The following is a 13,530-nucleotide window of genomic DNA, read 5'->3' on the forward strand; positions in this document are numbered from 1 at the left end:
TTCTTGTGAACCTTTGCACAAACACCCAAAAGAAACAAGCAAACCATAAAAAACTTTCAATATCTTACAATTATATTTACAATCTGACCACGTAAAAAAATGCTAGTTATTAATGGTAACTTTTAGTGCCTTTCTTAAGTAAATCAGGAATCTTGCACCTTAGTCAAAACTTACCTGCACAGCTGCTCAGAGATAGGGGGGATACAGCTTATTGCTCCATAACTGAAAGGATGATGTAAAAAAGCTGAGCTCACTGTCAGTTCATAGGTGTTATTAAAGATAATTTGCAGCAAGATTTATGAGCACAAATAACTAGTTTAAAATATAAACTCGTAGTTACTGACAAAGTTGCTATAACTTTGTAGTGTGAACCTAACACGTTCTGGTGCGAGGTGAAACTACTTTTCTACATCTGCAAACAACATATGAAATAAGCTACTTGAAGTGTTCCTCGCGTTTGCAGAGTTTGACGCAAATTGCTATGCGTTGGTGGCTTCATCAAGAAAAGAGAAAAACAAACAAGAAACACACGAAAAGGAACAAACTGTCAGGAGTCTTGATATTGCAGAAATTAATGACACTTAAGAAGACACACCAATGAGTGACACTGGAGAAGACACACTAATGAGTGACACTGGAGAAGACACACCAATGAGTGACACTGGAGAAGACACACCAATGAGTGACACTGAAGAAGACACAGAATGAAGACACACCAATGTATTGAAACTAATATCTCCAGCATCAAAATTTTATCAGTTTTTTTCCGGTGGAATATTTGTAAGCCTACAAACTTACAACGCTAAAATCCTAGGTTCGATTTTCCACGGTGAGTACAAGATAATCCAATATGGCTCTGTTCTGAAAGGAACAAAGTTTGTTCCTTTTACTGCCCCTTTTCCTCTCTATCTGCTACATATAATATTGTGTGATTTTATGAAATTAGATATACGTATATATATTTCGATTTCTTGTGAAAAGGAATTTGGTTTTTGCTAATAAATGGCCATAAATCAACACTGCGCGTTAAAGTGATTTTGACTGTCTTTAATGATGCTATTAACATTTTATTGCTACTGTTATCCGCGGAAACCGTGGACGGAAACACCACGTGACTACAAAGAAAACGTCATGTATAAAGTGAATTGCTTTGAATTTCGCGCAAAACTGCACGAAGGCTATCTGGGCTAGTCTTCCCTAATTTAGTAGTGTAATACTAGAGGGAAGGCAGCTCGTCATCACCACCCGCCGCCAACTCTTGAACTACTCTTTTACCAACGAACAGTGGGATTGACCGTAACATAATACGCCCCCACCGCTGAAAGGTCGAGCATGTTTGATGCTGAGTCCAGCGAGGGGAATCGAACCCCTTAACCTACCTGGCCATGCCGGGCCTCAACCAAAATATAACTGTCAAACGAATGATACTATCAATAATTTTGTTTTTTTTCAAAAATGTGAGACGATGAAACATTCACATTTTCATGTTTATTTACGATCTGTGTGCTTGATATTAATGTATTCAAGTATTTAAGTTGACAAATATTGATAATTCTAGTCTTGACTGTTCCTCTTTAGTTTGCTTCTCACAACTATCCACAGCTTCATTTTAATCCAGTCTTCCGTTATCTAGTCTTGACTGTTCCTTTTTATTTTGCTTCTCACAACTATCCACAACTTCATTTTAATCCAGTTTTCCGTTATCTAGTCTTGACTGTTCCTCTTTAGTTTGCTTCTCACAACTATCCACAACTTCATTTTAATCCAGTCTTCCGTTATCTAGTCTTGACTATTCCTCTTTAGTTTGCTTCTCACAACTATCCACAACTTCATTTTAATCCAGTCTTCCGTTATCTAGTCTTGACTGTTCCTTTTTATTTTGCTTCTCACAACTATCCACAGCTTCATTTTAATCCAGTCTTCCGTTATAATCATTCGTCTTTGTTTATTACTTACAGATATTTAGAGATTTATTTGAACCCGGTCTTCTTTTTTGATCTAATTTCTTATGTGTTTTTTTTTGTTACAGGTTCTCTGAGCTTTATATCAGTGTGCTTCTTCACCTGAATCGTTTCTGTTGTATTTATTTCTTACATCTACTCAGAGTTTCATTTTAACAAGATCCCCAATTTTAATCATTCCCCATACGAGGTTTTCTTATGGTTTTTCTGATTTTGGGATTAACCTGGTTCTTTGTTATTTGGTTATTATTTTTCGTGTGTTTCAACCTGGTTCTTTGTTTTGATTATTTTTCGTGTGTTTCAACCTGGTTCTTTATTTTGCTAATTTTTCGTGTGTTTTTTTTCACAGTTACCTTGAGCTTTATTTCAAATTATATTATAGTCCTTCAACTATAACATGAAGATACATATTTTATGCACATATGTTTATTAATATCACTTATAACACAATATTTTACAGCACAATAGTGTTTACTTGGTTGATATCTTTGTAGATTTACGTGAACAGAAACCATTTTAACTGTTTTTCTTTTCTTTCTATTTGTTTTTAAGGCTACTGTCAGACATTGCATCTCATAATGAGCTGGACCCGGTATGGCCAGGTGAGTTAAGGCACTCGACTCGTAATCTGAGGTTCACGGGTTCGAATCCCCGTCGCACCAAACAGCCGTGAAGGCTTTATAATGTGACGATCAATCCCACTATTCGTTGGTTAAAGTGTAGCCCAAGAGTTGGAGATGGGTGGTGATGACTAGCTGCCTTCCCTCTAGTCTTACACTGCTAAATTAGGGACGACTAGCGCAAATAACCCTCGTGTAGCTTTGCGCGAAATTCAAACAAACGTAATGAGCTTAGAAACAACAAACAGGAAGAGAGACGGATAAACAGGTAGACAGTTAAAGAGATATATGGTTATCAAAACGGCTTCGGTTATATATATTTTTCAACTATAAACTTCAGTGTACGTATTCTTTACCTAATCATCATTTCACTGCTTCTTAGAGATCAGATATGGTATCTGCTTCAATATCATTGATGTTGATTTAACAGGACATCAACAGTAACAATGAGGTCCATCACTCGCTCCTTTATATTATAATTAATGTCTAATTGCTTTAGGAAAGATCAAGGAAATTGCTATTACAAAGTTACAGTTATTCTTCAGTCTCTACTCGTGGACCCTATAATTTACTAAAAGAAATTGTAAAACCTCAACGCAAAAGAGATTCCAATAAGCACAGTCTTTTAAAGCGACGCTTACGGTGCTAATATGGAGGTTATATTTTAATTATATTTCTGCCGAGAGAGTTCCGAATGGTCGATAAATCGGTCTTAAAACAGCCGTTCTCCATTAATCATACGTCGAAATTGCTTTTTAATTTCTGGTTTATAAAACAGGTGTCTTTGTCTGCCAAAGACTTGTTGCCCTTCAGTCACAATATTTTTCTATTCATTTCCTTCTCTGTTTATTTTGTTTCTTTTTTTTTTATTAAGACCGTACTCCTGGTCTTACCGTCATTAGCACAGTTGAACAAAATTAAAGTTTTTATAATTGGATAAAAGCTTAAGAATCATGGTGGACGGAAACATATAATCCCACATCTTCTGACTTTAGCTTTGGAATCAAAATTTATATATAACAGGCGTAATCGATGAGTGGCACAACAAAATGTCTGGGGAGAGAAGGGCACATATACCCCATTGTGTAGCTTTGTGGTTAACTACAAAGAAGAAATCACAGAAATACCCACCTCGTTACCTTGTCTATGTCCTTGGAGTCTTTACGTAAAGCCTCAGTGAAAAGTGGTTGTTTTTTTTAATTTCGCTCAAAGCTACAAGAAGGCCATCTGCGTTAGTCGTCCCTAATTTAGCAGTGTAGGCAGAAGGAAAGCTGCTGGTCATCACCGCCCACCGCCAACTCTTGGGCTACTATTTTACCAACGAATAGCGGGATTTATCACACATTATAACGTCTCCACGGCTGAAAGGGTGGTGTGACGGGGATTCAAACCTGCGATCTCTCATAGTGAGAGGCGAGCATGCCGAAATATGCCTTGTAGGCTTCACACATTTTAGCAGATGCTGTCACTCACTGAGTAGTTTTTCGCTCTTGTCTTGATAAATTGGCCACTTACATACCAAAATGCGTCTGTAGAATGCTTGCAGCTTCTTTAATGCGATCTCTGATAAAATCAGATCGGTCTATGTGTTCACTTAGGCAGCTAGAACGAAACTGAAGTGGTGAGTGGTGAGCCCCATATATATATTACTATGGAAAGTTCTAGAAAATTTTCGTAAGTTCTACAACATTCCAGAAAATTCTTGCAAATTTGAGAAAATTCTCTATCAGCTACTCAGCATTGAATCTACCTGGAATGTTCTGAAAAATAGATAAATTTGAAAGTTTCATTACCCTGTTCACAAAAGCAAAGTTTGAAGAGAAAAATTGGTCTTTTCCATTTATTTTAGACATAAGCAATTGGGAAATAAAGTAAAAATTTTGTGACGTTGTGTTATGAATGTATGTATTTGTAGACGATGGGAAAAAGAACTGGAATGGCTTAGGATAAAAAAGTCACCGGATTTTATTGCGTCAATATTAACGCCACATCAGAATAATTCAGCCATCTACAGGGTGTCGCAAAACATGTATGTACACTTTGAATGATTACAACTTACTTAAACTTTCTTTTTTTTTTACAGGTGCAACTGATTTGAAATAATGGCAGAAGCATGACTAAGGCTTGAAAAAGAAAATGTATCTTAAAGTGCAACTGGAAGTGTGAGAACGTAGCTGAAGTGTAAAGATGGTTTAGAAGGGAGTTTTAAACAGATCCGCCAACGCGACTCACCATTACTCGCATGGATCTGTTCAAGACGTCCATAAAGGGCGTTTTGGAAGACCGCGGTCGTCCACCAGCCTCACTCGAGAAGCAGAGTTGTTGGAAAGTTTCCACCGACCTCCATGAAAATCTGTTTGGCAAACAGCTCGTGAGACAGGAATCCAAAAATCAACATAATTATGTTCATTGGAAAACTTTTATTCTGGCATTAGTCCACGCCCACAATGGAGATGATCCTGACCGGAGAGTTGAATTTTGTGAGTGCTACCTGATAAAATCTGTAGAGAATGCACAGTTTCCGAACAAGATCGTCTGGAGCGATGAGGCCACATTTGACTTAAATGGCTGAGTTAATCGCTACAACTGCACCTGCTGGGCACCTCAGAACTCGCATATTACGGTTGAACACCCCGTAAACTTAGCAAGGGTTACAGTGTGGTATGGATTATCAGCGCTGGGCGTAATTAGATCGTTCTTTTTCGAAAACACAGCCAGTAGTCTTGTTTATCTGAACTTGCTGCAAGAATCTGTCGTGCCACGCATTCGAGAACAATTTGGAAATGAGGAGTTTTATTTCCAGCAAGCTGGAGCACCACCCCACTTCCATCGTAATGTAAGAGCTTATCTTGACGAACATTTGCCAAACACATGGATTGGGCGAAGAGGTAGCACTGAATTTCCCCCACGTTCAACAAACCTCACACCCCTGGACTTTTTTTTTTTGTGGGATACGTCAAAGATAAAGGGTATAACACAAAACCTCTAACAATCAATGAGCTGAGAGCAGCAATTGAAAGAGAATGCACCCAAATACCAAGTAAAATGATTCGTGAAGTTTGCATTTCCATCTGTCTATGTTATCACCAGTGCCTGGATCAGAACGGTCATCAGTTCGAACACCTGCGATAACTCAAAAGATTCTACTCTTGTCGTCGTAGACTCAGATTATAAAACCTTGATATATCTTAATAAACATTGTATTTATAATAATTAAAAGTGCGTATACATTTTTGGGGATACCCTGTATTTATCGAAGTGGTAAAACAGAATTCCTCTGAATATCTCAGAATGGCTGGTATGGGTATTAACCTTAAGATGACCTAGGAATGTCGAAACGTTGTTCTCTGCTTATCAGTACGAAGTGTTAATACCCATACCAGCCGTTCTGAGATACATTTTTATTTCAAGTGGGTTTTTCGTCATCAAGAATTCCTAAGTGCTGTTTTACCACAACTCGTGAGACATCACATTTTGAAAGGGAGGGTGTTATTTCGCTGCTTAAAAACATCTTGATGAGAAGGCGGTTCATTTTTAGTTCCTAAAACTTGCAACCTGTTGTTAAAGGTATAATAGGACAAACAGTCAGTTCGCTTCACGAGAACTTCAGACATTTTAAAACACTTCAAGGCAGTTCGGTTAGATATATATTATGAACCATCCAAAACAGATTCACAGTCTATTTCGTCAAATCATTGCTGTTTAGTATATATCCTCAGAAAAGTCATTAATTCGTGTACACTTTATATCATACGTTCGATTTGAAATGGTTCTTGATTATAATGAAATACGATGATTTTTTCCCTTCTGACCTGCGCCATTTAAGGAGTTATAATATACTTTAGATCGTTACAATACAACAAAGAATCGGCAATTCTTGTAGTTGTTACTAGTAAATCAAAGAAAAGTTATCTAATTTAGGCCCAAACCATAACGCTGCACCCACTTCAGCAACATGGCCACAAAATGAACTTTATCCAGGTTGACGTCTAGCTTGGCCAGTCCATCTAACAAGTAATGGGATTAATCACTCCGTATCACGTGTTGTTGTTGTTCATTGCTATTCATCTTAATGTTAACGCTTAAAGCACAACGAGAGCAAATTTTTTACATTTATGGTTGTGATGACCGACTTACAGGTTGGAACATGTCCATTAGCATGGAGTTTTCTGTGCAAAATACACTTGTTCGCCTGTAGTTCGGGCCCGGCATGGCCAAGCGTGTTAAGGCGTGCGACTCGTAATCTGAGGGTCGCGGGTTCGCATCCCCGTCGCGCTAAACATGCTCGCCCTTTCAGCCGTGAGAGCGTCATAATGTGACGGTCAATCCCACTTTTAGTTGGTAAAAGAGTAGCCCAAGAGTTGGCATTGGGTGGTGATGACTAGCTGCCTTCCCTCTAGTCTTACACTGCTAAATTAGAGACGGCTAGCGCAGATAGCTCTCGAGTAGCTTTGTGCGAAATTCAAAAAACAAACAAACAAACCTGTAGTTCTAATTACTCTATAATTACAGTCGTGAAGGACGAATGTAATGCCAGATGTGCAGAGTTTTGTTTGCAGCACGTTTCAAAGAAGAAATTGGAATTAATTTATTTGAAGACGGGGAAGGGGAAGAGAGAGACCAATATTCCATATTAGTAAATCTAGCAGTCTTCAATTTATTCAGACCACTACAAGCGATTAGAACTGACTGTCTGTGGCAGCTTTCTAACCTTTGTAAACCCTGAATAGCACTCTGCATTTTTAATTACCCAAACACCTGCCAAGAATGGATTGTATTAAATTTACACATAAGTTCCGTGGAGTCTGGCTCATTAATAATTATAATTAGCGAAGTATTGTGTCAGTATCTTTACAACAGCGTACGTCAATAAATATGTACATGAAAGAATGTTAGTAAACAAATTAGACAGCGCAAACACGGAAATATTATGGATTTATAGTGCCATTACACCGTTGTTAAATATTAAGATTTTTTAAGCCTTGTTAAGCTCATTTTGATAGGACAACGTTCAAGTCTGAAACACAGAAATTAAGAGATTGCTGTGTTGGTACACGAATGTTTCTGTAGGCACAAAATAAGCATCATAAATCTTTTTTAAATTCTTTAAAAGACTGTCTTGTGATTTGCGACTACGAATATTATTATGTTACATATAATAACATGATCTCATATTCACAGAATGTGGCCTCGGATAAGCAGTTTCAGTTTACAAGTTACTTTTAATGCTCTAAAAGTTTGTTTGTTTGATTTGCTCGTTTTTGAATTTCGCGCTATGCTACACGAAGCCTATCTGCGATAGCCGTCCCTAATTTAGCAGTATAAGACTAGAGGGAAGGCAGTTAGTCATCACCACCCACCGCCAACTGATGGGCTACTCTTTTACCAACGAATAGTGGGATTGACCGTCACATTATAATGCCCTCACGACTGAAAGGGTGAGCACGTTTGATGTGACGGGGATTCGAACTCACGGCCCTCAGATTACGAGTCGAAAGCCTTAACCCACCTGGCCATGTTGGACCATTCTAAAAGTTTCTCTTCCGTTTTTGATCAAATGCAAAGCGGTATTCGACAACTATAATTATCACCAAATAATAAAAGTAAGTGCAGTTCGAAAAAGACAGTTTATCTTTAACTTGGAGTTTTTATTAAAGTAAGTATATTATTCAATGTGAAAAGAGTAGGCTTTAGAATTATATCGGGTGTTTTATTTTTGTTTATTACTTACATTATTTGGATGAGTCAAATGTATGGTTCAGTACATTTCAACTAGGCTTGGAGTGTAAAATAATATTAGTTTTAGGTGCATTTTATTGTAATTATGATGTTTATGGTTTACTCAAAAATAATTGATGGTTGATTTACTACGGTTTTTTTAGTTATTGTTGCCCTTACATTTCATTCCATTAATCTTCAGGCTTAAGACGCTAGAAATCAGCTTTCGATTCCAGTAGTTGGGCAGTTTAGTTTTGTGTTTAACAACAATGAAGTTTTGTGCCTAATCACAAACAACCGAGCCAGATTCCAATTATGTTTTTATTTTTTTGAACACCACTGTCGAACTTTTTGACGACCTTGACTTCCTGCACAAAATTTCACATTTAAATTAGTATTTTGAGGAATAAAGAAAATATATAATTTTTTTAAAAAAGGTTTTTGATGTGGTCTTATAATTTCATAAAAGTCGTTTTCATTAGCACTTGAGGTCAAAGTACATGTGTGGTTTTTGGTTAACCTAGTTTTACAATTCAAAGTATTTTTCATATTTTCCCAAAATCGTTCAATTGCTGACATTATTAAAAACGGAAAAGCAAAACTATCTTAAGTGAATTTAGAAATACAGAGAAACTACATCTGAAACTTTCTAAAACCAAACTGCAGAAATCTTTTACGGTTTTTCTAAAACTTTGGTATATAGAACGAATTCCAATACTTAGGCCCAGACGAATTCCAATACTTAGGCCCAGACGAATTCCAATACTTAGGCCCAGACGAATTCCAATACTTAGGCCTAGACGAATTCCAATACTTAGGCCTAGGCTAAATGTTTTATTTATTATACCTAAAGCCTTATTCTTAACACATTCAAAAAATGTAAATTTTGAAAATTAGTGTGCTATTCTACAATAATGGATTTCGGAATTGTTTAAATATATTATTATTTATTATTATAAATTATGTGAGTTAACTGCCAATCTGAAAATAATTCAGTTGAAACCATTGGAACTTACAATCATGCCTTAACTGCTTTCTTTATTTGAAGACTTCTTTCGCCACTAATCAAAAAGCGCGGAAAAAAAACGTTTTAATTTTCAAATGAGGTATAAGAAATAAAATTTTATAGCGACGTTCATTGTGCCACTTTTGATATTGAAAGCCCGTACATAAATATCCCATTGGAAAACATTATACAGATAAATGATTATCTCATCTTTAACCACATCCATAATTTGACCATTCTTAAATCTGTCTTTGTGAGCTTTGTGACAAAACAGTCTAATTATTTAAAAACATGAGATTGGTGTTGTCACTATGGGTTCTAAACTTACAGATTTTGTGTCCTTTTATCGCAAAGATGTGGATGTCACTTACATCGCTTTCAGTATTTCTAAATCAAGCTTTTATATTTTCTTGAGGTTTGTTTGTTTATTTGTTTTGAATTTCGCACAAAGCTACACGAGGTCTATCTGCGCTACACGTCCCTAATTTAGCAGTGTAATTTTGTTTGTTTTGAATTTCGCACAAAGCTACTCGAGGGCTATCTGTGCTAGCCGTCCCTAATTTAGCAGTGTAAGACTAGAGGGAAGGCAGCTAGTCATCATCACCCACCGCCAACTCTTGGGCTACTCTTTTATCAACGAATAGTGGGATTGACCGTTACTTATAACGCCCCCACGGCTGAAAGGGCGAGCATGTTTGGCGCGAAGGGGATGCGAACCCGCGACACTCAGATTACGAGTCGCACGCCTTAACACGATTGGCCATGCCGGGCCAAGCAGTGTAAGACTAGAGGGAAGTTACTCTAGGGGAATGTGCTGTCATTGTACAATTAATTATTTGAATGTCTAAGTAATACTTAAATCTCCAAATCTAAGTCTAATCGTCTTTAAAATTTGAAAAATTTGAAAAAAATTGGTGGTTTCTATTCAAGGCAACAAATGGGTCCAAGGAAAATATTTAAAAAAATTCACAAATAGCTACGGCAAGTTTAAAGTGACATAAAGAATGAACAGTTTATATGCCGCAAGTTAATTGTAATTACCAAAAGTACAAATATTTTTTTGTAATATCACTGTTAATTCCAGGTTTATTGGTAAGTATATAAACCCATGAATCTATTGGGATACTATCGACCCAGCTCCGTAGACCTGCAGGTTAAATTAGAGTAAAAAGAAATTACAACCATGCATTATACAAAAGTATTACGAACTTGTTGGAAGTTGTAAGAATTGGCTCATACAGTATAACACCACTACTACTGCATATTCAGTTTGCTATGGGTGTATTTTAGTTTGCACGTGTCGTTAGTAGACACTATAAGAATAAAGAATTTCTTTTTTGTAAGCCAGTGATTTAAAAGTAAAATAAACGCGCGGTAATCTTCAAAGAACTGATTAATTAATTAATCTGAACTACTGCTACCACGCCAATGACTTCATATTTCTTTAGGCTACTTGCACGCCACCTAGCATATTGTTAAAACTACAATAAGTGTACAGACTATAACGTTAAAAATTGAAAAAAAAAAGGGTCATTGAATAAATAAATTTAAAGCGTTCATATAGTTTTCATACAACCTATTTCTTTAGGAATGGTATATCAAGTACACTTAAAGTAACTAACACTAAAATACACGTCATAAATGGAATAGGTAAACATTTCTGTTGAGGAGCCCATGCTGTAAACACTGAAAACCTTCATGTTGCTAGGGTATAGTATACGACATCCAAAGGAAAAGGTGCCTCACGGCAACCAGGTAATCGGACATATAAATTACAATAAACTCCCCTCACACTAATCGAGGTCAACAACATTAGTGTACAGAATATCAAAGAAACTACAAGTAATAATTTCGCAATAGATAAAGTGTTAGCCTGCTGAACTAATGTCTATCAAAAGCTATCTTTACGTAAACAATTCTACAAAGAACAGATTCTAGACCTAGTCTTTTGTTTGTGAAACAATAGTGTATATCAATCATAGCGAATAAGTTTTTGTACTTTTTTAAGGCTTAACTTATCACTTGAAATGGTATTTAAAAGTCTTTTTTTTATCAAGCGAAAAAGAAATAAATATACATGTGAAAGCTGTAAGTGATTAAAGTGTCTCAACAAACATTTTCATTAGGTTAAGTTATTGTTACTTTGTTGAAGTCCAAAGTTATTGTTATTTTGTTGAAGTCCATAAATTCGTAAATCACATTTTAGATATTATAAGCCTAATTGATTGGAATGAAGTAAAAACTGAACAATGGTCTATCTGTATTACGCCCACCACGAGTATCGAAACCCGCTCTTTTGGCAATGTAAGTCTGCAGACATACTGCTATGCCACTGGAGGGAATATTATAAGGGAGAAACGGCCACTTCCTTTCTTCTTCAGGTATCGTTTGTAAGACATGCATATACAAGGGTGAAACGGCCACTTTCTTTCTTCTTCGGGTCTCGTTAGTAAGAGATGCATATACAAGGGTGAAACGGCCACTTTCTTTCTTCTTCGGGTCTCGTTAGTAAGAGATGCATATTTTTCCTCAAAAATAGAATAACATTTCCATATCAAATACATATTACTAAAGAAATAAAATACAATAGAATGTCTTTATAAAGGAAGAAAAACTACAATCCTGTTAAATAGCCTCTGTTTTTATCTTTATAATAACTCGTCTTTGCGACGAATTAATAATAAAGTGGAGTTAAAGGAAATGAAACAATCATAAATAATATCAAACAGCTCATAAGAGCGAAGTGCATTTAGAATTTTGTGAGCGTCTCTATAATATGAGAAAAACAAAAATTGCACGAAGGTTAACTGTGCTAGCCGTCCCTAATTTTGAAGTAGGAAAACAAGAGGGAAGACAGCTAGTTACCATCACTCACCGTCAAATTTGGGTTAGTTTCTTACAAACGAATAACGAAGTTAAATTAAACATTATAACACCCCATGATTGAAAAGAACGAACATTTTTGGTTAACGGGTTTAGATCTACGTCCTGTTTGTGAGCTGAATGCCCTAACCACTTCTGCTGTACAACCAAGTGCATAATTTGTAAGTGTGAAGTTTTTGCAGACCTGCAGTTAAAGCACGCTAAAGCCCACCAGGCCATTTCTGATTAACAATAGTTCTCTTCGTGATATAAAAAAATTAAAAAATGCTTAAGTTCAAGAAGTCTTAATATAAAACAATAAAATGACTTATAACCCGAGCGCTTTCGAGAAAGAATAAGGGTACATCTCGTGAAAGGACTGCTAATTTCAAAGTATTGTAATTGCAGTATTTCATTTACACTGTTTATTTTATATACATGTAAAAAAGGAAAACTCACCAAAAGGACCACCATATTCGTTCTCGAAATACTCAACTGTCAAAAATAACTCGTATAGTTTTCTAAACTGTTAATGTATCAGTGGTTCTGTGAAGTAATCGGCACTTCTTTGTGGAAACTAATTAAGAGTGGTCACCCAAAAATAAGTGATTTGTGTTAGTAGTTTCTAATTAAGTTTCTCACACTTGAACAGGATTTTGAAAATAAGAGATTATTAATTACAAAATTAAGTAACGCAAAAAGGCCATTTCTCAACCATTAAAAAAAAACAAACGTACTTACGTTACGACAACAAGGAGAAAATTTTGTTTTTCGTATTAGCTTACCAACACTGATAAGCTGTGGCATAACTTGACCCTGTCTTTGAGACATAGTGTGAATACTAAATAAACAACTTCCCGGATATCTTTGAGTTAAAAAACCGGCTCAGTGCCAAAAATGTAAAAGACACCGCCCACCTGACTACTACCTGCGACTTTTGAGTCAACAAATAATTCTTCACGTTCCCCGTCCTTCCACCGATGGCTCAGCCTCAAGCTTGAAGGCTTATGAATCTAAAGTTCATGGGTTGAATTCCTGCTGTGGCACAGCGCAGATAGTCAATTGTAAAAGTTTGCGTTTAACAGCAAAGCAACAACAACACAGCTTCACTTGGACGGGTAAACGAACTTTGTTGTAATATATGTTGAACATATGCCCGAGTTTCGTAACAGATGGGCTGAGCGTGGATTAGTGGTTAGTCTACCGAACTGTGGATCTGTACTTTTTAGCATTTGCGTCCCGTTACTAAATCACGCTTCCCAATTTGTAGTGTTATAAGTGTGACAATTGAATCCACTATTTGGTCAGACAGGAGTAGCCCAAGAGTTTCTCGTGGGTGTTGTTGACTACCTGCTTGCTCTCT

The 13,530-nt window shown here is 36.4% G+C and overlaps 1 protein-coding gene across 1 annotated transcript; it reads left to right on the forward strand.

Moving 5' to 3' along the window:
• The first annotated feature begins 347 nt into the window (after positions 1–347).
• Positions 348–5,894, forward strand: LOC143248290 (uncharacterized). Its single transcript, XM_076496685.1, has 2 exons — positions 348–829; positions 4,665–5,894. Exon 2 carries the CDS (start codon positions 4,824–4,826, stop codon positions 5,151–5,153), a length of 330 nt encoding a protein of 109 aa, XP_076352800.1. The 5' UTR covers positions 348–829; positions 4,665–4,823; the 3' UTR covers positions 5,154–5,894.
• Positions 5,895–13,530: the final 7,636 nt, after the last annotated feature.

This window comes from Tachypleus tridentatus, chromosome 4 (genome assembly GCF_004210375.1).
Source record: "Tachypleus tridentatus isolate NWPU-2018 chromosome 4, ASM421037v1, whole genome shotgun sequence".
Lineage (NCBI taxonomy): Eukaryota > Metazoa > Arthropoda > Merostomata > Xiphosura > Limulidae > Tachypleus > Tachypleus tridentatus.